Source organism: Lissotriton vulgaris, chromosome 5, assembly GCF_964263255.1.
Source record: "Lissotriton vulgaris chromosome 5, aLisVul1.2, whole genome shotgun sequence".
Taxonomy (NCBI): domain Eukaryota; kingdom Metazoa; phylum Chordata; class Amphibia; order Caudata; family Salamandridae; genus Lissotriton; species Lissotriton vulgaris.
In genome coordinates, this window is record NC_141693.1 from 113,859,236 (window position 1) to 113,883,652 (window position 24,417).

Consider the following 24,417-nt stretch of genomic DNA (forward strand, 5'->3'; position numbering starts at 1 on the left):
TTAGAGTGCGGGCAAGGGTGGTGTTGCTGATGGCAGAACCACCTTTAAAAGTCCAATGGTTGGCCATGACAACATAAATTATCACTCACATGTTAGAAGAAAAGTCTCACCATGTCAGAGACATTCATAATGTTAGTTTCGTAAATGTAACCCTAACTTACAGGTGCAATTCCAGTACCCACATTCGTTTTGGCAGTTCTGGTATGTAAACAGAGCATGGTGGACCTGCCTGCACATAGTGCCCCTGAACAATTGGGATCAAACTTGCATTGCAATGACTCCATCTCTGTCAAAAAAAACTAAATAAGGAGGAAGTTACTATGTGGCAGTAATTGTCCTCCACCACAGTGGAGCAGTGGCGGTTCACCGGTGAAAGGCTGAATCAGGCCCCAAGTCTCTCAGTCAACAGGTTGCATCAATTAGGTCCTCTGGCTCACCCTGTTGCCCGCTTAACCAATGAAACAGCAGCAGAAATCTGCAGAGATGTCCAGTTTCCACAACAGGAGTCATCCCCGAAGGCTGATATCAGAACTCTGGAGATGCCATGCACCCAAGCTCAATGGTAATGCAATCGGCTGGGGATCGTCAAGAGGGACACCTACCTTCAGCCAAGAGCATCCCTAGTGCAGCCCAGCTAACCTAGTAGTAAAGCATTTGCTTTTGTTGGCTGGAGGGAGAACACTACCACCTCTGAGTATCCCTGAATGCCTGTCCTCAGCTCCCTCTATTCCCTATGGTTCACTGATTTCCTCCCCTACTACCCTCTTTTGTTGGCCTTTCTGAATAACCTCATCTGATATCAGTCAGAAGATTCGGTACAACAACAAAGTGATGCGTAAAACGTCTACGAAAACCAAGACTTAAGAAAACAGCAGACAGAAAGGTACTATAAAAATCTTTAAAAGCCTGCTTGGCCACAGAGCATGAATTCCCAGCCATTCTTACAGGCTTCTGTAACTAATATTAATTGTATGAGGGACCAATAGAAGGGTCGACTCCAAATGCGAAAGGGCTTCATCAACCATCCCCGGAGGCGACCACACAGAGCTTGCTTGGCAACTACACCCTGAAGAACAGGGCCTAAGAAATATGCATGCCCAGTGACTTGCATTAAGGGTAACAAGCCAAGTTAGTGGGGCTGCTCAACACCTCCCATTGACAAGTCGTCCCCATACATTAGTACAATCATTCACAGCAATAACTTTTATTAAGTGACTAAACAACACTTCAAAACAACTTCAGCTGGCATGATATTGTGGCTAAAACTTTGCAATGCTCCTGTTGTGGTCGATTAAGTGACCGCAGCAGCAGCCATGGAATACACTGCTCGGAACATCACAGAAGACCTCACATGTTACATTGTGGGTTATATCTCTCAAATCGCTCACACTTCACTTTTTCATGTCAATACTTATAATGGAAACAGAGCCTTGTTAATCTATGTAACCTGGACAAGGACATCTAGGTTTGACCATAGAGCATGTCCTCTTCTTTCCTTGTCCAGCTTCTCAAGACGTAGCTATTGGAGACTCCCTTTGGATTTCAAGGTGTAGGGAAGCAAGTGGCATAGAGTGAGCGAAACCAAAACTGCAAAACAATCATGATTTCAATGAAGACAAAAGTGATACTGTACCCAGGGGAGTCGGCGGAATGTTGGGTCTAGAAACGGATACCTCAATCATGTATGGGAAGAAGTATTACTCCTGAGTGTACCAGCAGCTGCTTTCCTCCGTTAAATATACATTACACAGTCACAATGGTCATTTCCTGGTTGAAGTACATATAAAGGTCATTGAAGGCATGTTTTGTGGTGCCATTTGTAACCTCCTGTTGAAGGGTGTAGTAGTTGGGTAGAAAACAAACAATGGGAATTTGTGGTGATTTAAGTTTTGGATTATAATTAAAATATACCTTTGCGTGACGATTTTAGGGAAATTTAGATTTTTTTAACAGCACATGTTATTTTGTGATTTGAGAAGTTAACCGCAACTCTCTCATTTGTAAGACAATGGGAAAGTGGATCATTTTTGATTTTCCTCTAGAAGTCTGTTCGGTCTGTTGAAAGTTATCTTCCAATGATTCCATTCACCTATAACATTGTAAGTAGACCCAATGAGCTCATGGAGTCGAAATCCCCAGACGCTCAATGAGATGCAAAGGATCAATGCAGTAAACTAATCCTTTAAGCACATAATAACTTGTTAGCCAAATGAAATAAAGGTTTTTGAAAAGTAAAAAAAAAAAAAAAAAAACTTGTTAGCCAAATGTCTTTCAAATACTCTAATTTGCAATATACTAAATTAATCTACTTAAGCTGCACAAAGGGTTTGATATTTCAATTTTTAGTCTTGCTACGAAGTTCGATACTCTTATGTGCAGACCTTCAACCCTGCATTGGTGCAGAAATTCAATTCAGAACTGAAGGCATGGGAGAGACTGGACCTTAAGGCTGATAATTATTAGCAATTACGCCCAAATAAAGGTAAGACTTTGCTCCCCGTGAAGAGGGGTTTGGGGGTCAGCCGAGCGTAGTGAGGTCTGCCCCCGTGCAGTTTGGGAGGGGTTTGGGCTGGTCGGGCCGGCCATGTTATGGTTTGGGGCTATTTTGGGGCATAGCCCAATTATAGCCGAAGGTTATATAACTCTGTGACGGGTTATGGCAGCCACCATTTTAGGTTTTGGTGACCTGGTGACTGGCAGCAGGGTAGCTAGTAATAGTTTTCTTGACTTTCAGTTAGCTGTAGGTTTGCGATTTAGGCATAGTTATGCAGGATTATAATGTCTTAGAAGCGGTGCGCCTGCTGAGCGAGGCGGGGTGCCTCGATCTCCTGATACCAGCGACTCCAGAGTTTTCTCGCCCTCCTAGGTGCGCCTCTGTGGGGTGGCGGCTGCCGTTGCGGCCTGCACATCCCTAAAGAGGACAAAAGGAAAAGCAGTGAGTGCCAGGGGCCGCTCTTATGCCCGTAGAGTGGCCCGTTGTCCCCAGACGCGCCGGAGCCTTGTGCACGTTCTGAGGCTCCGTCCAGAGTGCGTGAGGACAGGGCTTGAATGCCGGGGACCAGGTCTGTCGGCCGCTCCGCTGGGTCCTCGAAAAAGGTCTGGCCTGCTCAGGGCTTGGGGCTGAATGTGGCCGAGGCACTGGCATCAACAGGAAGGGAGGAGCGGGAGGCTGGGGGAAGGAGGGTTGGGGAAGGGAGGGCTGGGGAGAGAAGAAAGCCTGTGGGTGGGGGGGGGGGCGGGGAGAGGGTGCTGGTCAGCAACATGAGCCTCTAGGTTGGGGGAGGCTGATGACCAAGGCAGATCTATTGTGTGAGATAAAGAGGGGGTAACTCAAGGGTGGGACAATTTGGGGGAAGGTTTTGGTGAGTTAGAAAGGGAGCATGGATTTGGGGAGTGGAGTGGGGAGGAGGATATGGGGAGGAAGGGCAATGCCATGTACCAAGTTGAGCTTGGGAGGGAGGAGGAAGGGATTCCTGGGGAGTGGGAGCCAGCTGGGGGTTGCAATGCTTGGGAAGGGCTCGATATTTTCACTTCATAGAATGAGGAGGTATGGGGCCTTAGGAGGTTGGGACAAGTGGATGCCTATCTAGATTGGGAGGGTCAGTGGGTTTGGAAGGCAAGGGTTTAACTCTGAAAAGAGGGGGCGGGCGAGTAAGGGGGCAGCTTGGCACATGGTGAGGGGCAGGTCCTGACCAAGCCAAGTCATTTATAGACACAGTTGGTCTGGAATGGAGTGAGGGCGAGGAGGGGGGGATGAGTGACAGGGAGGTAGGTGATTTGTTTAAGGTAGGGCGTCGGTGGGCAGAGAGCACAATGGGCTTAAATAGGAAGAGGAGAAGGGAGACAGGTGATGAGTATCAGAGGCCCAGCACACCAGACCAATCAATTATATTGCAGTGTGAGGAATCACACCCGGGTGTGGACTTGGCAGAGCTGGCTGCGGCTTACTGGTGCCGAAGAGAATGGAGGGTGGAACCTTGTGCGGCGCACCCGTTACCATCGGGGGATCCCGGCACGGCCATCACATGTAGGCTCTGAGCAGTCTCGCTGGCCCCAACACTCGACGGACCACAGCAGTCTGCAGGACGGAACACCAGAAGGAGGATGCAGTCGAAAGAGTCTGCGGTGCACCGGAGGGTGCAGTCGGCGCTCCCGGAGGCGCGGAGTGATAGGCCCATGAGGGGCCACCATGTGGGGTCACATGAAAGCACGGAGTTAGATTTTCATGAAGAGAGCCTTGAAGAAGGTGAGCTGAGAGATGACTTCGACGGGGTGGGGGGGGGGGACAAGAGTAATGTCTCTCTGAGTGTTTTTCAGATTTCCGGAGGGAAGTCAGAACCGGCGTGAAGGCTAACCAAGTTGGGATCGATCACGGGGCCACTGGCAAGGCGGACTGCAGCAACATATGCACCCTCCTTACAGCCAGGTAAAGTACATGGAAAGAGGGATAGGCCAGTGATGGTGTCCACTGGGACGGGAGGAGAGGGTAGGTTGCGCAAAGGCACGTATGTTTTAGACATAGGGATAGGCACTGAGGAGGGAGGTAAGACGGATCGGGCCAAGCCAGTAATTAGCAAGGGCGCAGAGAAACCGGATACAAGGGAGGAAACCAGAGCAGATAACAAAGATAAGCTGGAAAGTAAAGAACTGAAGATTAAGAAGTTCCCTTATATGGGAGTGACCAAGCCGTTGGGGGCGCATTTGATTCTTGCGACTAAATAACGTATCTGGAAAGGTGAATATGTTGAAATGCTGAAGTTATTGCACAGGAAAGTACACGCAAAAGAAGGGTCTAAAGAGGAGGAATACGAGTTGGCCAAGTGGCCAAGGGTTCCTCTCACTATAGAAAACTGGACAGCTGCCGTCTTAATTTATGCTAGCGTTTACTGAGTAATTCCCGAACGCTGTGTAGTTCTATTCAAGTATATGGATGTCATTCGGAAAGTGCAGATTACAGGGGGTGGGGGTTATGCATGGGCACAATACGATAAGGAATTCCGGGCCCGTATGGCCTGGGAAACTGAGACAAAATGGGGGGAACTGGACATGGAAGTGTGCCAGCACACATTGGGGGCTTCCAGAGCAGCTAAGACCACATTTAAGACCAGTGGGCTTCAGATTGTATACCGACCCTTTCAGGGGAAACCCACCTGGGGAGGGGTGGGTAATATCAGAAGGGGACAGACAGGGGCAGGGGGGTTGGGACTTCAATAAAGGGCTGTGCACACGTGAATTTTGCTGATGTTGCCATGACTGCTCAAAATGTGGGGGCAAGCATCCCTTGGTTAACTGTTTCGGGGCAGGGGGTGGTTTGCAGCAAGGGGGGCAGCAGTGGCAGCCGAGGGGTGGCAACACAGGGGGACAGCAGCATTTTACGGATACAAGGGGGGCTAAGGGTTTTCATGGGTCTGGGCCACAGGGCTCATAAGGCAGTTAAGGCAGACAAGTTGGAGGCAGCCTTACAGAGTTATGACAACCAGAAGGCTGCAGAAGTATTGCAAGAAGGGTTCAAAGTAGTTTTTCATTTGAGTTATGCAGGTCCTAGACATAGGCATTGGTCAGAAAATCTCAAGTCAGCAAAAGAGCATTTGCAGGTAGTCCAAGAGAAATAAGACAAAGAGGTGATTGAAGGGAGAATGGCGGGCCCTTTCACAGATTGGCCTCTGGATAACTTGAGTGGTGCCAAAGGAAGAACCTGGACAAATCAGGCTAATTCAGCATTTATCATGGCCAGAAGGATGCTCGGTGAATTATTTCATCGATGAAAGGAAAGCCACTGTTTCTTACTCGTCAGTTGACGTGGCCATGTCACTGGTAGTGACGGCGGGCGCAACGGCGGAAATGGCAAAATGCGACATAAAATCAGCTTTTCATTTGCTTCCAGTCCATCCAGATGATTGGGATCTTCTGGGTATCCATTTCAATGGTAAATGGTATGTGGACAAAGCATTACCGATGGGAGGTTCTATGTCATGCACATTTTTTGAGTGTTCTAGCACCTTTCTGCAGTGGTTGTTTTCCAAAAGGATGAGGCACATGTTAGTGACCCATTACTTAGATGATTTTTTCTTTGTGGGCACTGCACGGAGTGCCAGGTGGCCCTGGAAAACTTCAAAGAGCTGACTGAGGAGTTAGAAGTGCCATTGGCACCCGAAAAGATGATGGGCCCCAGCACAGCACTATGTAAACAACAAAAAAACTTGAAGATCTGAATTAAGCTGAGTAATCCAGGTCATCACCAAAAGTAACACACTGAAAGTGCAGTGCATCAGCTACCACGTGATGGAGAGACACTTAAGGTACTGATATAATAACTTGTTAGCCAAATGAAATAAAGGTTTTTGAAAAGTTAAAAAAAAAAAACTTGTTAGCCAAATGTCTTTCAAATACTCTAATTTGCAATATACTAAATTAATCTACTTAAGCTGCACAAAGGGTTTGATATTTCAATTTTTAGTCTTGCTACGAAGTTTGATACTCTTATGTGCAGACTTTCAACCCTGCATTGGTGCAGAAATTCAATTCAGAACTGAAGGCATGGGAGAGACTGGACCTTAAGGCTGATAATTATTAGCAATTACGCCCAAATAAAGGTAAGACTTTGCTCCCCGTGAAGAGTGTTTGGGGGTCAGCCGAGCGTAGTGAGGTCTGCACCCGTGCAGTTTGGGAGGGGTTAGGGCTGGTCGGGCCGGCCATTTTATGGTTTTGGCTATTTTGGGGCATAGCCCAATTATAGCCCAAGGTTATATAACTCTGTGAGGGGTTATGGCAGCCACCATTTTAGGTTTTGGTGACCTGGTGACTGGCAGCAGGGTAGCTAGTAATAGTTTTCTTGACTTTCAGTTAGCTGTAGGTTTGCGATTTAGGCATAGTTATGCAGGATTATAATGTCTTAAAAGCGGTGCGCCTGCTGAGCCAGGCGGGGTGCCTAGATCTCCTGATACCAGCGACTCCAGAGTTTTCTCGCCCTCCTAGGTGCGCCTCTGTGGGGTGGCGGCTGCCGTTGCGGCCTGCACATCCCTAAAGAGGACAAAAGGAAAAAGCAGTGAGTGCCAGGGGCCGCTCTTATGCCCGTAGAGCGGCCCGTTGTCCCCAGACGCGCCGGAGCCTTGTGCACGTTCTGAGGCTCCGTCGAGAGTGCGTGAGGACAGGGCTTGAATGCCGGGGACCACGTCTGTCGGCCGCTCCGCTGGGTCCTCGAAAAAGGTCTGGCCTGCTCAGGGCTTGGGGCTGAATGTGGCCGAGGCACCGGCATCAACAGGAAGGGAGGAGCGGGAGGCTGGGGGAAGGAGGGCTGGGGAGAGAAGAAAGCCTGTGGGGGGGCGGGGAGAGGGTGCTGGTCAGCAATATGAGCCTCTGGGATGGGGGGAGGCTGATGACCAAGGCAGATCTATTGTGTGAGATAAAGAGGGGGTAACTCAAGGGTGGGACAGTTTGGGGGAAGGTTTTGGTGAGTTAGAAAGGGAGCATGGGTTTGGGGAGTGGAGTGGGGAGGAGGATATGGGGAGGAAGGGCAATGCCATGTACCAAGTTGAACTTGGGAGGGAGGAGGAGGGGATTCCTGGGGAGTGGGAGCCAGCTGGGGGTAGCAATGCTTGGGAAGGTCTCGATATTTTCACTTCATAGAATGAGGAGGTATGGGGCCTTAGGAGGTTGGGACAAGTGGATGCCTATCTAGATTGGGAGGGTCAGTGGGTTTGGAAGGCAAGGGTTTAACTCTGAAAAGAGGGGGCGGGCGAGTAAGGGGGCAGCTTGGCACATGGTGTGGGGCAGGTCCTGACCAAGCCAAGTCATTTATAGACACAGTTGGTCTGGAATGGAGTGAGGGTGAGGAGGGGTGGTTGAGTGACAGGGAGGTAGGTGATTTGTTTAAGATAGGGCGTCGGTGGGCAGAGAGCACAATGGGCTTAAATAGGAAGAGGAGAAGGGAGACAGGTGATGAGTATCAGAGGCCCAGCACACCAGACCAATCAATTATATTGCAGTGTGAGGAATCACACCCGGGTGTGGACTTGGCAGAGCTGGCTGCGGCTTACTGGTGCCAAAGAGAATGGAGGGTGGAACCTTGCGCGGCGCACCCGTTACCATCGAGGGATCCCGGCACGGCCATCACATGTAGGCTCTGAGCAGTCTCGCTGGCCCCAACATTCGACGGACCACAGCAGTCTGCAGGACGGAACACCAGAAGGAGGATGCAGTCGAAAGAGTCTGCGGTGCACCGGAGGGTGCAGTCGGCTCCCCCGGAGGCGCAGAGTGATAGGCCCATGAGGGGCCACCATGTGGGGTCACATGAAAGCGCGGAGTTAGATTTTGATGAAGAGAGCCTTGAAGAAGGTGAGCTGAGAGATGACTTTGACGGGGTGGGGGGGGGGGGGGCAAGAGTAATGTCTCTCTGAGTGTTTTTCAGATTTCCAGAGGGAAGTCAGAACCAGCGGAAAGGCTAACCAAGTTGGGATCGATCACGGGGCCACTGGCAAGGCGGACTGCAGCAACATATGCACCCTCCTTACAGCCAGGTAAAGTACATGGAAAGAGGGATAGGCCAGTGATGGTGTCCACTGGGACGGGAGGAGAGGGTAGGTTGCCCAAAGGCACGTATGTTTTAGACATAGGGATAGGCACTGAGGAGGGAGGTAAGACGGATCTGGCCAAGCCAGTAATTAGCAAGGGCGCAGAGAAACCGAATACAAGGGAGGAAACCAGAGCAGATAACAAAGATAAGCTGGAAAGTAAAGAACTGAAGATTAAGAAGCTCCCTTATATGGGAGTGACCAAGCCGTTGGGGGCGCATTTGATTCTTGCGACTAAATAACGTATCTGGAAAGGTGAATATGTTGAAATGCTGAAGTTATTGCACAGGAAAGTACACGCAAAAGAAGGGTCTAAAGAGGAGGAATACGAGTTGGCCAAGTGGCCAAGGGTTCCTCTCACTATAGAAAACTGGACAGCTGCCGTCTTAATTTATGCTAGCGTTTACTGAGTAATTCCCGAACGCTGTGTAGTTCTATTCAAGTATATGGATGTCATTCGGAAAGTGCAGATTACAGGGGGTAGGGGTTATGCATGGGCACAATACGATAAGGAATTCCGGGTCCGTATGGCCTGGGATACTGAGACAAAATGGGGGGAACTGGCCATGGAAGTGTGCCAGCACACATTGGGGGCTTCCAGAGCAGCTAAGACCACATTTAAGACCAGTGGGCTTCAGATTGTATACCGACCCTTTCAGGGGAAACCCACCTGGGGAGGGGTGGGTAATATCAGAAGGGGACAGACAGGGGCAGGGGGGTCCTGTTGGGACTTCAATAAAGGGCTGTGCACACGTGAATTTTGACGATCTTGCCATGACTGCTCAAAATGTGGGGGCAAGCATCCCTTGGTTAACTGTTTCGGGGCAGGGGGTGGTTTGCAGCAAGGGGGGCAGCAGTGGCAGCCGAGGGGTGGCAACACAGGGGGACAGCAGCATTTTACGGATACAAGGGGGGCTAAGGGTTTTCATGGGTCTGGGCCACAGGGCTCATAAGGCATTTAAGGCAGACAAGTTGGAGGCAGCCTTACAGAGTTATGACAACCAGAAGGCTGCAGAAGTATTGCAAGAAGGGTTCAAAGTAGTTTTTCATTTGGGTTATGCAGGTCCTAGACATAGGCATTGGTCAGAAAATCTGAAGTCAGCAAAAGAGCATTTGCAGGTAGTCCAAGAGAAATTAGACAAAGAGGTGATTGAAGGGAGAATGGTGGGCCCTTTCACAGATTGGCCTCTGGATAACTTGATTGTGTCACCAATTGGAGTGGTGCCAAAGGAAGAACCTGGACAAATCAGGCTAATTCAGCATTTATCATGGCCAGAAGGATGCTCGGTGAATTATTTCATCGATGAAAGGAAAGCCACTGTTTCTTACTCGTCAGTTGACGTGGCCATCACTGGTAGTGACGGCGGGCGCAACGGCGGAAATGGCAAAATGCAACATAAAATCGGCTTTCCGTTTGCTTCCAGTTCATCCAGATGATTGGGATCTTCTGGATATCCATTTCAATGGTAAATGGTACGTGGACAAAGCATTACCGATGGGAGGTTCTATGTCATGCGCATTTTTTTAGTGTTCTAGCACCTTTCTGCAGTGGTTGTTTTCCAAAAGGATGAGGCATATGTTAGTGACCCATTACTTAGATGTTTTTTCTTTGTGGGCACTGCACGGAGTGCCAGGTGGCCCTGGAAAACTTCAAAGAGCTGACTGAGGAGTTAGGAGTGCCATTGGCACCCGAAAAGATGATGGGCCACAGCACAGCACTGTCTTTTCTAGGAATTGAAATTGACTCCAGGAAAATTCAAGCCGGTTTGCCGGATGGTAAGAGGGACAAAATGCTGGAATTGCTTAACGCCATGGTGTCATGGGAAATAGTAACGGTCAAAGAAATACAGGCCTTGCTAGGGCATCTCAATTTTGCATGTAGGATAATGAGAGAAGGGGAACCTTTTGCAAGAGGCTAGGAAAGGCATTGGCTGGGCGTTAAAGAAGATTTGAGAATGTGGCGAGTTTTTCTGCAATCTAATGGCATTGCACTGGCACGGTAAGGAGATCTCATTTCGGATGTGCAGATATTTTCAGATGCAGCAGGCAGCAAAGGTTTTGGCCTTTTCTGGCAAGAGAAGTGGTGTGCCAAGCAGTGGCCAGCAGAATGGAGGAAAGGAGGTAGGTTCATTGCAAATCTGCAGTTCTTGCCCTTAGATGTGGCAGTCAGCTCGCACATAGGAAGGTGACTTTTAGGGTTGACAACATGGCGGTTGTAAGGATTGTGAACCATCAGTCTGCAAGGGACGAACAGGTGCTAAAGTTGCTGAGGGTCTTTGTCTTAGATTGTTTGCGTCATGATATAGCGTTTAGAGCACTGCAAGTCCCAGGTGTGGACAATGACATAGCGGCTGCTTTGTCTCGTTCACAGTGGGGGAGGTTCCGTGGGTTGGCCAAGGATGCAGACAGATCCCGATGCCCATGCCGCAGCAGTTGTGGTACGTAGGCAACACAGGATGCTACAACTGGTGGTTGGATCACTGGCAAAGTCTACTAGGATAGCCTATAACCTAGCATGGAAGGAGTTTCTGCTTCAGTCGCCCAGTGGTGCGCTAAGTTTCAGTGAGGGGAAGATGTGATTCAGTTTATCCTGGATATGATTGAGAAAGGCTTATCCAAGGTGTCGAAAGCTAGCGGGAATTGCATTCATGGGAAAACTGCTCTGGGGTTACATGCCTTGGGCGGGTGAATTGGTTGCAAGAATGTTAGATGTTGGGCAAGAGAGCGGGCCAGCTGAATCCAGTCAGGAGACCTTTGTCAGGGCAGTTGCTGGGCAGAGTAATCCAGATATTGCCAAAGATTTGCACAGATGGATTCGAGTCATGCCTGTTTTCCACATTGATGGTGTGGATGTTTTTTTGGTACATTTAGAGTGTCTGAGTTGTTAGGGGACAGAAGGGGTGGGGGGATTGGGTGGAAAGATGTGGTCTTGCACGATTCGGGGATACATATATGGTTAAAAAAGTCAAAACTGGATCATAAGGGCAAGGGAACATGGGTGTTGTTGCAGGCACCATTGCCTAAGCTTACCTGCCCTAATAGGTGGGGGCGTCGTTGGCAGGCAGCATCCAAGGATATAGGGGAGTCCGTTTTTGTGCATGCAAATGGAAAGAGAGTTACAGCTTTCCAACTGTTGGCGGTGCTGAGGAAGGCATTAAAAGAATTAGGCATCGACAGCGCGCGTTTTGGGACACACTCTTTAGAGACTGGGGCAGCATCTGAGGCAAGCAACAGAGGGTGGGGGCAGGGTGATTTCATGCACTTGGGGAGGTGGTCTTTATTTTACTAAAGGTGATACTTGCGCAGCAGGGTTAAGGGAGTTAGTGCGGTTGTCAACAATGCATAATTTCATGCACTTTTCCTCGTTTCTGGTTCGGTTACTGGCCCCCTTTTGTTGGAAATCTGGGTAGTGGGGCACTCCGTCGTGATGTGGGCTCACTTCCAAGCAGGGGAAAACTATTTCGGACAGAATCTTGGTTTTAATGATAAACTGTTTAAAGTGTTATGGAAAGGGAAAGGGGGCATGTTGTGGAAGGAGCTGATTCTGTGCCTAAACAGTTTCTTAGGGCCCGATGTAGGTAATAGGGAAATACCGATTCCTAAATACCAAATTTTATCGATTCGGTATTTAGAAATCGGAATTTCATATGTAGGTAATAATTCAGTAAAAAATACAGAATCGTTAATATTCCTTCTTACCGAATCGGTAACACCGATTCGGTAATAAGGAATCACCTACCCATTCATTCCTATGGGCTTGGAGGCCCATAGGAATGAATGCGACGAAATTCGGTATTACCGACTCGGTATTACCGATTCGGTAATCGCGGGAGGTATTACAAGTGTGCCAGGGTGTTCAAAGAACACCATCTGGCACTCCTGAAATGGACATGTGTGCACATGGGATTGGTGTCAGTACAACGCGATCTATTACAACGCGTTCCGTTACAACGCGATTTTTACAACGCAAAAACCATTACAATGCATGCCATTACAACGCATGGCATTACATAGCAGATACTTTTACAACGCATGGCATTACATCGTAAGTATAGGTAAGTATATCTTTTTAAAAAAAAATGTAATAAAGTTAATTAAATTAATTTAAAATAATAAAAATAATATAACATTTTTAAAACAGTAATTAATTTAATTATAGTAATTTAATTAATATTAAAATTGATATTAATTTAATATATTTAAAATAATATAATTCATGAAATATAAAAAATTTATAAATAGTAAATAATATAATGTAATTAATTACAATAAAGATAATTATAATTTAATTAAATTATAAATAATACATAATATAATTATATTTAATATAATTAAAAGAATTTAATTAAACATTTTTAAATAATATAATTTAATTATAATCGTTTATTAATACAATTAAATTAATAATTGTAAATATAGTTATTAATGTAATTAAATTAAATAAAATTAATTTAATTTATATAAAGTCGTAATACCCCTGTACCCCCAAAAACAAACCCAGCCCTAAAACCTAAAAACACCCCTGTACCCCAAAACCCAAACCCTGCCCTAAAACCTAAAAACACCCCTGTACCCCAAAACCCAAACCCTGCCCTAAAACCTAAAAACACCCCTGTACCCCAAAACCCAAACACTGCCCTAAAACCTAAAAACACCCCTGTACCCCAAAACCCAAACCCTGCCCTAAAACCTAAAAACACCCTTGTACCCCAAAACCCAAACACTGCCCTAAAACCTAAAAACACCCCTGTACCCCAAAACCAAAACACTGCCCTAAAACCTAAAAACACCCCTGTACCCCAAAACCCAAACACTGCCCTAAAACCTAAAAACACCCCTGTACCCCAAAACCCAAACACTGCCCTAAAACCTAAAAACACCCCTGTACCCCAAAACCCAAACACTGCCCTAAAACCTAAAAACACCCCTGTACCCCAAAACCCAAACCCTGCCCTAAAACCTAAAAACACCCCTGTACCCCAAAACCCAAACCCAAACCCTGCCCTAAAACCTAAAAACACCCCTGTACCCCAAAACCCAAACCCTGCCCTAAAACCTAAAAACACCCCTGTACCCCAAAACCCAAACCCTACCCTAAAACCTAAAAACACCCCTGTACCCCAAAACCCAAACACTGCCCTAAAACCTAAAAACACCCCTGTACCCCAAAACCCAAACACTGCCCTAAAACCTAAAAACACCCCTGTACCCCAAAACCCAAACACTGCCCTAAAACCTAAAAATACCCAAACACCCCAAAACATATACATCAGTACCCCAAAACATATACTCCTATACTCATACTTATTTTAAAAAATACTTAAATTAATATATTTAATTTATAATATTTAAAAACGAAATAAATATTTTTTTATAATTAATAATAATTAAATCAATTATAAAATATTAAATAAAATAAAAAAAAAATTAAATACTTACCAATACTTACGATGTAATGGTATGCGTTGTAATAGCATCTGCTATGTAATGCCATGCGTTGTAATGGCATGCATTGTAATGGTATTTGCGATGTAATAGCTGCGTTGTAACAGCATTACGTTGTAAAAGATGCGTTGTAGCAGTAACACACCGTGCACATGTGGCGCACAAACATGCCCTACCGACCGGTATTGGGCCACCTACATATGGCCCTTAGTTGGGGGTAGGTGTCCGAACATTTTGGTCATCCACCTTGGTGAAAACGATTTGTGTAGAGAGAAGGGCATAGTACTGATGAGAAGTATGAAGAGGGACTTAGCAAACAACAGTGGGCAGGATGTTTTGTGGTATGGACTGAGTTTGTGCCCCGCCGGGTCTGGTGGGGGGCAGTTAACCCAGGAGCAGTGGACAGGGCCAGGAAGAAGCTTAATACGGAGATGTCTCATATCTGCAGGGAGTTGAGTTTTGGTAGAATTGTGCACTGGGACATTCGTTTTGATTCAGTGGAATTTTTTAGAGGAGACGGTGTCCACTTGTCATGGACCTTTATTTGTTGGGAATTAGGGAGGTGTTAGCTAAGACATTAAATGTTCAGAGCCACTCCGGAAAGTAAGAGGCCCACAGGACAGGGGTGCAGAAAAAGGGGGTTAGGGCATTAGTGGCGGCCCCCCCCTTTTTCCTGGGTGGTGGGGTTTTGAAAAGTTGGCCAGGGTTGGCACAGGTTTTTGGTTAAGTATTGGAAGTTGGTGAACAGGGGCAGGGAAAGCCCCTCGTAGGGATCGTAGGGGTGGGGGGGATCAGGGGTCAGTTATTAGATTTATATAGCGAGGCTTTAGTTTTGTAAGACAGTTGCCAGTTGGTTATTTTGTAATATGCACCTGTTTCAATAAAGGGGCCTTTTTTACACACAAAATGGGTCTCGGTTTGGCTTGCCCCCCTTCCTCCCAAGGGGGGTTTGGGGGCAGCCGAACCTAGTGAGGGAGGGGTTTGAGCTGGCCGGGCCAGCCATTTTGTGGTTTGGGGCTTTTTTGGGCCATAGCCTAATTATAGCCCAAGGTTATATAACTCTGTGAGGGGTTATGCCTGCCACCATTTAGGTTTTGGTGACCTGGTGGCTGGCTGGAGGGTAGCTAGTGGCCCTGCCCTCCCATCCCTCTTTTTAAGAAATTCATCTGGGTGGAGTCTTTGTTGTTCCTTCCTTGGTTTAGGACAGGTTTGTGGAGACAGGTGCCTACCGAACCTTTATTGATGTTGTCGCTTGGAACAGGTGCTTGCAGGGTTTTAAAAAGTTGGCCAGGGTTGGCACAGATTTTTGGTTAAGTATTGGAAGTTGGTGAGTAGGGGCTGGAAAAGGGTAAGCAGGTCGTCTTAAGTTTCAGGATAGACATTTGTTAGTTACAGTTGCAGTTGAATGGGATTTCATGGGGGGAGAATGTTTTAACTGCAATACTGTGTAATGTTGTTGTTATGTTAATGCCAGGGTGGGAAAACTTTGAGGGGATTGTAGGGGCGGGAGGGTGGATCAGGGGTCAGTTATTCGATGTATCGCAAGGCTTTAGTTTTGTAAGGCAGTTGCCAGTTGGTTATTTTTTAATATGCACCTGTTTCAATAAAGCAGCTTTTTTCACACACAAAATGGGTCTTGGTTTGGCTTGCCCTCCTCCCTCCCAATGCCACCAGCACTAGAGTGAGCCTAATACCCTACACCAAATATAAAAGTGTTGTAATTCTACTCGTAAGCAGCTATGCTTTCATTACTGCAGATTACTCAACATTAGATATAGAAGGAAGTTCTAGCAAGCTTTAGTTCATTAAGGCAAGCAGAGGTAATCTTTTAGCAAGTTTAGAGTAGCAAAATGTCATTTTGCTGCTACTGCTAAGATAAATGGAAACAAAGAGTCTACAGTCATCTATATACAGTTTCTCCTTATATGAACTCTATTCTTTAACATGGAAGACTCCAAACTACAATTTCCATTTGTTATCAGGAAACAGAAATCAGCAAAACAGCCAAATAAAAATACAGGCTGCATCAGATTGGCCACATCGTTACACAATATTTTACAGTAGTAAATAACATTTTACTACATTATTCTAGAAGAAAAAATACATTCAATTGTACCTTCTTTAGTAAATTATATTTAAAAAAATTAGAAAACTGGACCATACTCGGTTCAGGCATGAATCTGCCCTGATCCCACATTGGTTTGTTTGTCCCCACACTCTTCCAAGCTCCATTACATCCTGCACCTACCCTGCTTAATCACACTTCGCTAGCCGCCATCTTGGGCCAGCTCAGGCTTAGCCAGAGAAAGTTTGGCCATGTTCTACCACTCAATGCTTCTAAGCTCTCCTGCTGCACCAACACTTGCCGTGAGATACACACAAACAATGTATGGATGAAAGCAAATTAGAAAAAAAAAATCAGATACAATAAAGCAACATCAACCACAGATCACAGATGAGACAATATACTTTACCTGTAAGAGTAATGCAAACACTGGCGTGCTGGATAGTTTGATCGTATGCACCCGTTCTTTGATACTATCCGCTTAAATAAATAAAGATAAAGAAAGTAACGTTAATTATACTGTGAAACATGTCTGCTGGAATGACATAAATACATTATATCACCTGGCTTCCACAATATGTTTTTTAGATCTTTAAAGACCATCTGAATAATGTGAGCGGTAGTGGCGCCCCCTACCATAAAACTGCTTATATACTTGGAAATGTCTTCTGCATTTTGGAGAGTTTGTCTTATGCAACTTGCTGTACACTTTACATTTAATAATGAATACGCTTAACTAAATTAAATTTGCATTTTAAAGAATCTTTGACATCAGAAGTGGAAAGGCATTCTCAAAAAAGAAGTGATGACCAACTCATCTAAGGGCATCTTAAGAATGGTCCTTAGGGCTCCTTCGGGGTACCTTATTGCTGGGGAGAAACCACTTCTCCTGCCTGCCAGCTCCAAGCAGCTGTACCTGTCTCTACAGCTCTCCCATCTCTACTCAGTGACCCCTTCACCGCCTGCCAGTCATAGACGACCATTAAGTGTGACCCCCAGCCCCAGTGGGTCAAATAGGAAGGGCTTAAGTCCCGCCAGTGATACTAGCCTTGCTGGCCCGAAGTTAGTCAGGAGGTAAGGTCTCAACCACTGTGTACTGGCAATGTCAGCAAGAGAGAGAGATGTTCTATCAGAGCTTGGTGCACCTCTGGCCCACTTACACTGAGGAAGGCAGTCCCCCACTCTAGCATAATTGCACTTCGTGGTAGAATAACCTTGGCCGATACCCGGTGGAGCTGTCCTATGCAGCTAGAGAGGAGTTTGGCTCTGGTTCACCCCTCCGCCGTCACCTATCCAGCCGGACACCGGACATTGTTTTCCTCATCTCCCCATTGTGTCTCTTTTCCCTCCCTCGCCTCCTCCCTCCGTGATTCATTGTCTGCCCCCTGGCGGAAACCTTAACTGTCTGTACGTACCACGGTGCCCGAGCAACCTTGGCCCTTGCCCGGTGGAGCTGTCCCACGCAGCTATAGAGGAGTTTGGCTCTGGTTCACCCCTCGGCCGTCACCTACCCAGCCAGACAACGGACATTGTTTTCCTCGTCTCCACCGTTGTTTTTTTATTCCCTCCCCGTCTCTTCCCTCTGTGATTCATTGTCTGCCTACCCTTTGCCAGTCTTACCTTTTCTGCGTCCCCTGAAGTACTTTCCCCCTTGCCGTTTTTTTCTATGTTATGCTTTAGTAACTCATGTAACTATGTTATATTGTCTCTCTTTCTATGTTATGCGACGCTCCAGAAACTGATGTAACTATGTAACAATGTTCTGAAATAATGTCCTACCTCATGTAAAGCGCTCGGATACCTCAGGGTCTAGCCAACGCTATATAAAACTTTTCAAATAAATAAATAAAGAATAAGCCACACATGAGACCCTGGTCTGGGAGATGCGCAGATGCACGAACAACCTCAACCAGAGAGGTAATGGGACAGGGCACCTGGCCCCCATTGGTCCTTATGTAAATCTACTCTATTTGCATTTACCTAGAGTGTTATATGTATATGTTACTTTATATCAGACTTCTTTTCTGTGTTTTGCCTCTTCTCCTTGGATCCACGCCAGCTGCACAGATTCATTGAGCAGTTTTTAATGTCTACTCAGTCTGCCTGTCTGGCTGTCTTTGCCTCTCTCCCCCTCCTCCTTCTCTCAGCCTTCCAGGCTACCATCGTTCTCACGGATGGGGCTCAGGATGCAGCAATATTTCTATGTTAAAGGATTAGCAGCCTGAGAACGGAGAATGCATTGAAGCAGGTGAATCTGTAAAAGATTCAATGCTATATACAACACATACACCAGATCAATTATACAAGTAGGAGGCGTTCTTTTCCTGCATATATTTATAACAGATCCTCGTTGTGCAAACTATTCAATGTAAACTAATCAAAAATGAAAAATAAATCAACTAAATAAAGCAGCTGGGTGCATACTTCAGAGTACTACTTATGATTCTCTAGATATATTACTGACCATTCAGTTATTGAACTGTTTTACCTCAATCCCTGAAAACACCACTGGTGCCTCCATCTACCTTGCATTCCAAATAATTACTTTTTTGCTCCTGCTACAATATTAAACTAAAGTAAAAGTTCAGTCCACACTGTGAAGCGCTACTGAAAATCTTACCTGGTCAGACAATGGAACACAGGCCACACGAATTCACTCTAACATGGAAAGATTTAACACTGAGGCTGTACTATTTGTGAACACAATGTGCAGTGGGATAGGTATAGGAAAGGAGCACACATATGTAGATAAGGGACAGGTCAATCTCCAGCAAGCCCTTACCTAAGTGTTGAGTAAACATAAGAGAGTCCAATTCTACCATCCTCGCCGCTCTCTTCGCTCCGCTTCTTTGGAGTTAGTTTGCACTCTGGTGGTAAAGCGCTCCCGAATAGGAGGACGCTTCTTTCAGCTCCAAGTGGCTAAACTATGGAATAATCTACCACTTGCTCTGAGACTAATTCAGGATTTGCTTCGCTTCAGAAAAGCTCTTGAGACATGGCTGTTTCAGCAATAATTCTGAGCACTTTGCTTTCCTGCATATTTCCCCTTCCCTCTTATGTTAGCCTTCACTCGCCCAGCGTGGACACTTACCAGAGTAGCTGTGTGCTTTATAAAACCCTTGTTAACAATAACATAAGACAGCTCTTATGACATACCTTTGGTTCCACTTCGCAGTGAACTTGTAGGTCTTAGAGAATAGACCACAATGACGTTGCCCACCCAGGGGGTCACGGCCATAAGAAGTTTTCGGTCAATTGTGCCATTGCGCAGACCAATTATGTTGTGGTGTGCTCCCTGCTCCTTAGCACGGTGCAGCACATCTCTCACTTGGTTCAGAGACAAGCCGGAATAAATCTGAGACATTTCTGGATAAATACCCGAACACAGTCTTTTCATCTTCTCTACCTATGGAAAAATGAGGACAGACCATGAGACAGAGACATAATACTTTGACAACAATGATAAGTAAACTTGTACCTTCTATGAAATTAATAGTCTGGGATTGCTGATAACATATGTAATTATTGATCAAGGTAATATTACACATGTCACACTAAGAAATTTCTTCTAAACATCTGTAAGCCATGAAGGACTATTTGGAGACGAATGCAAGAGTTTCAGGCACGTACACAAATCTATAGAAAGGGACTGACTTTTCCTTTTTGACAGAGGTGAGAACAGGCCATTCCTTTATGGCAAGAGCAATGTTCAGGGGGCAAGGATCCAATCTGCCTAATATGAACCCCAAAACATTTTGCTGCACCATCTCTTTTGACTGACACATACATTTTGCTTCAGTCCTCTAGATCTTCTGTATAAACGAAGCAGCCATTGACCTCACTGTAGCCGCCAGGGTAACAAGTGTTGCCTGACACACTTAAGGCCTGTTAACATGACTTTTATTAAAATGTCACTAAGGAAGAGTTCCTTTTTCATAAGGGTAGAATCGACTGCAAATACTATGTGATTTGTAAAGTGCTATTGGATAGAAATGTAAAACGCACCCCATTCTCCACTGCATTGTATTTTAATTGGTATAATTTAAGAGAAGCTTGGATTAGGAAAAAGGAGTAGGAAGGGTAGGGATAGGATGAGAAGGAGAGGAAAGAGAAGTGAAGGGGTGAGGGGGGACGGGTGGGAAGGGAAAGCAAAGGAAGGGAAAGGCAGGTAAGGACAGGAAGAGAAGGGAAGGGACGGGAAGGGAAGTGTTAACTAATGGTCACACATTTGTGCGACAAGAGATTTCCTACCTCCACACTTGTATGATACTGACCCTAACTAAATACTGTTGGGACATCTTTGCCGGGTCAGAGAGAGCAAGCTCAGTAGTCACACAGTTGTAGAGAGATGTGCCATTCTAGCAGACCTAAACAGGCAATTGGTCAACCATGGAAATGCCTTGTCCCACGTATGTGTGATCATTAGTTAACATAGGAGGAGGGACCCTTGGAGCCCTTAAGAATGCCCCTGACATTTTTAGGCACTAGAATGGTATGAAACAACTGGCGAACTTAAGAAGATTGGATCATTATATCCATAGACATCCACCATCTTATTTTTAACTACACCAGTATACCTAAATTTAAAGGAAATTCCTTATGTTTACCCCATAGTAATTTTAGTGTTTATCTGAATCCCGTTTTTATCCAGTTGGTCAATTATTTTGAACTCACTCTAACTGAGATTGAGTCCGCCCTGTTAGTACCACATGATGTGGGTGAGCCCTCCTCTTCCAATACATTGATTTTTCGTTTTAACTAGCTGTCCTGGGATCGTGTTTAAGTAATACTTTAACTATATCATCACTGCTGGTATAGTGATGGTGCTGACAGAGTAGGGGACAGAGTAGGGAAGTTAGCTCAAACTCTTTATTAAGTTTTGATATTAATCTCCCCAGAAGATCAGCAAAAGGTATTTATAACAGTTTTGCAAATCGCATAAAGCCATCGATCAATTCCAAAAATTCCGAGTTTTTTCCTGAAAAACTAAAATAAAACTCAAACTATAACCAAAAAAAGGTTAAAAAACAGTAACGACCCCTTAGATGGTGAGGCTTAAAAGATGGATCTTCAAGGCTAGCCACTATGCTAACATGCAGTGGAGTAAAAAAGGTTTTGCACTTGTGGTTAAAATGTGCAACCCCTCAAGCATCTCTATAAGTGTGGTGATGCGCCTTCCACTCTTCCTCATGGTTTTCATAATACATATGGGGTCCACACCTTGGAGTGAGTTTCACTTCTTGGACCGCAGTCTTATGCATGTTAGAGAGTCTCGCTTCTTAAAGTACAGCCTCTCTGATTTCAACCAATCAACTCAGATTTGTAGAGCGCAACTAATCACCCATGAGGGTGTCCAGACACTGGTTCTTGCTGGGATCAGTCGAAGAGCCAGGTCTTATGAATTCAGGCAGAGCGGATGATGTTCGGAGGTGCAGGGGGAGACTGCACCAGCCTCTGCCGCCAGTCCCATGCCTTTGTTCACTCCTTAAGTGGGAGTCACAAAAGTTGGAACACAGTCAGGTGCAAAGTTCATACACTGGTGCACAGTCTCGCTCTTTGGGTGGGACCCTCAAACCATGGCGTTCAGTCACATTCACTGGGCGTGAATTTCACTTATTGGAGCACAATATCACTCAATAACTGTGTGATCCTTACATCTCAGAGTATGTTTCACTCACTATGTGTGAGCCTGACAAGGTAACATCACTGATTTGGTGTGAGTCCCACATTCTAAAACACTCAATAATCCCTGAGTTTAAGAGGGTCGTAGACAAGATTTCTAAGGCCAAAATTCCTCTAATGTCACACTTACAGGTTGATGGCCTTGAGATGTCTGCTGCTGACGCCATGTCTAGGCCCTGAAGGGCATGGCATTGCCTATGGAGTGGAAAGAAGTTATGCAGCTACAGGGGCAGGATGTCAAAGCACACTTTTATAGATCTGGAATGCCCTTACAGCCCATATACAGTGTGATCCCTCATTGCAAATCTTCAAAGCCAAACAAAAGGGTTCCCTATTAGACCTGCCCTAACATCACTCCTTTGATAATGCCTGCGGCTCTAGACTTTCTTAGTGTTGCGCATCTGTTTTATTTATAAATCCTGTTAGTTGCTTCACTACTAGACACGTGTCAAATGTGTATTACCACCCAACGGTTCAAGTGAGCTCCATATCTCCTACATGTACTAACCACACACTCCCTTCGTCCTCTTTTCCACAACTGCAGCTTATTACGCATGAACACATCCGACACGCCGTGGAATTGTTCTTCTGTTAACCTATATATGGAAGACACTTCCAACTACAAATGTACATATCTTTTAAATATCCTAGGCTCATACTGATGCCACCCACATATCTTTAAAGCTCGCACTTTTTTCATTGATGTATTTATAACAGAGTGCAGTAAGTACATTTATTCTATGAAAGATTCATGTTGAAGGGATTGATGTCAACACAATATTAAAAAAAATTAAAAAACCTTTCTGTTCTATCTTGTTGTATGTGAATACTGTTGAAAAAAAACAAAACCTATTGTAAGCTATAAGTACCAGATTGTTGGAACAGAAAAGGTTCTTTGCCTGGAGCTGGAGACCGTACGCCCCTAAATTCAGTGCACCATAGCAAGTCCCAAAGGTTTCTGACTTTTGTTTCAGTGCCCCAGACAATCAGGATGTGCAATGATAGCTTTCGCAGCACGTAACACGGAAGGGACAGACGGTGGTCTGGAGGGGAACATCATATCCATTCCTCCTTTGTTGAGCGTGATTACCATCATCTCACCGGACTGCGGAAGACTGACAGTGGTGGCAGTGACAGACTATAGTGACGGGACAGTTATTCTTCCCTGTCCCCCACTATGGAGAGTCGCCTATTGGCCTCTCCTACATTTCTGAATGTCCCTGTCAGTCCTATGCCATAGGGTCCTTTTCTCCATCTGTGTGGGAAATAGATGTCAAATGTATGTTCAACTTGTGTGTATAGAGGCTGTGCTTGTAGTGTGTCTGGTATATGTGGCTGTGGCTACACAGGAATCCATTTTGGTTTCCAGAAACCCAAGTGGTACCAAGGATAGAGACTGGGGAGAGCTCAAAACAGCAATGTGAAGTGCAAGACTCCTCCAGGACATTCCTGCAGGTCTCTGCAGTGGACCTCAGAAGAAGGTGGTGGCATGTATTCTGGTTTGCTCTAGAACCACAGAGTCTGGTTTTCTGGACACTCTGGTACTAATGACTCAGTCAACGTACCAGACTGAGACAGAAAACCAGTCGGACTGCAACCAGCCCACAACCAACTGAGCAATATTTACATGAGATGTGTTTCTGGAAACAATCAATCCCATGAGACATTTCAGGGATAGTTAGTGGGAACCAAAACCCCCCTTCAAGTAATAACACACTCAAGAACACTAGAAAAGGGGGACTGCAAGATTTATATTTAAATCAAAGCCTAGCCTGGTGCACTTGATATGAATTGTAGCCACAATAAAGACAGGCAGCAGCAACATTTACTAAAAGCATCAGCAAGAGGAAATACTCCATCAAACTATTTGGAGTTTCAGAGATGGTTTACACCTATATACCCGTTTGAACAAAAGGCCTTGTGATCAATATACTAGCAAGGCCTGCTATTCGATCTCTCGAGGCCACCTGCATGATGATTTCGCCAGCAGCAAGGCGAAGACTGAGGGCCTCCCCAGTAACCTTCAATTCGGATCGGTGGTCTGCTTCTCATGGCCTGTCCCAGTGTCACCTGGCATGAGGGTCTCTTCTCGAACCCTTCTCTCGTGTTCGTGTTTCATAACATTATTTCACTGTCATAGAAACTCTCAGAAAAAACAATTAACACAGGGTGGCCTCGATTCCCTTTGACTTATTTTCATTCTGTGAGACCGTGTACATCCGAACAACAACAATAAATGAGCAAGGTAGTCATCTATCCAATAGAAGCTTGCCAGAAAACAATAACAAATAATGGAAAACAGCACAGCCAGCACTTACTACGTCATACGCGATCATCACATAGAGGAACATAATAACATAGGCTAAATGTACTTTCTATTAATCACATATTCACATTTGATGGAATGACACATGTAACTTGAATAGTGTAATACCCAGGAGGGAAATGACATAATATTCATAACAGGGGAGTGTGGCGAAGAGGAGAGAGAGTCCTTTTAAACTACAGGGAAATCCCCCAGCTCCTTCTTGCTCCTTAGAAGAGCGACCCACCACAGAATAGCAGGCAGTTGAGTGTTGCAGCCTGTCATTCTTTTGTGTCCTTGTTTTGAGTCTCCCTGAAAGGAGACTCTCAGCTCCTCCCTGATGAGACCTG

The 24,417-nt window shown here is 45.6% G+C and overlaps 1 protein-coding gene across 1 annotated transcript in view; it reads right to left on the reverse strand.

Moving 5' to 3' along the window:
* Positions 1 to 24,417, reverse strand: part of SNAPC4 (small nuclear RNA activating complex polypeptide 4) — a 306,571-nt gene that overhangs the window by 77,174 nt on the left and 204,980 nt on the right. Inside the window, exons 18-19 of the mRNA XM_086921023.1 lie at positions 19,237 to 19,486; positions 16,490 to 16,560 (exon numbers count right to left, since the gene is read on the reverse strand). Of these exons, the coding sequence (XP_086777149.1) occupies positions 16,490 to 16,560; positions 19,237 to 19,486 (321 nt within the window). The remainder of the gene's footprint in view (positions 1 to 16,489; positions 16,561 to 19,236; positions 19,487 to 24,417) is intronic.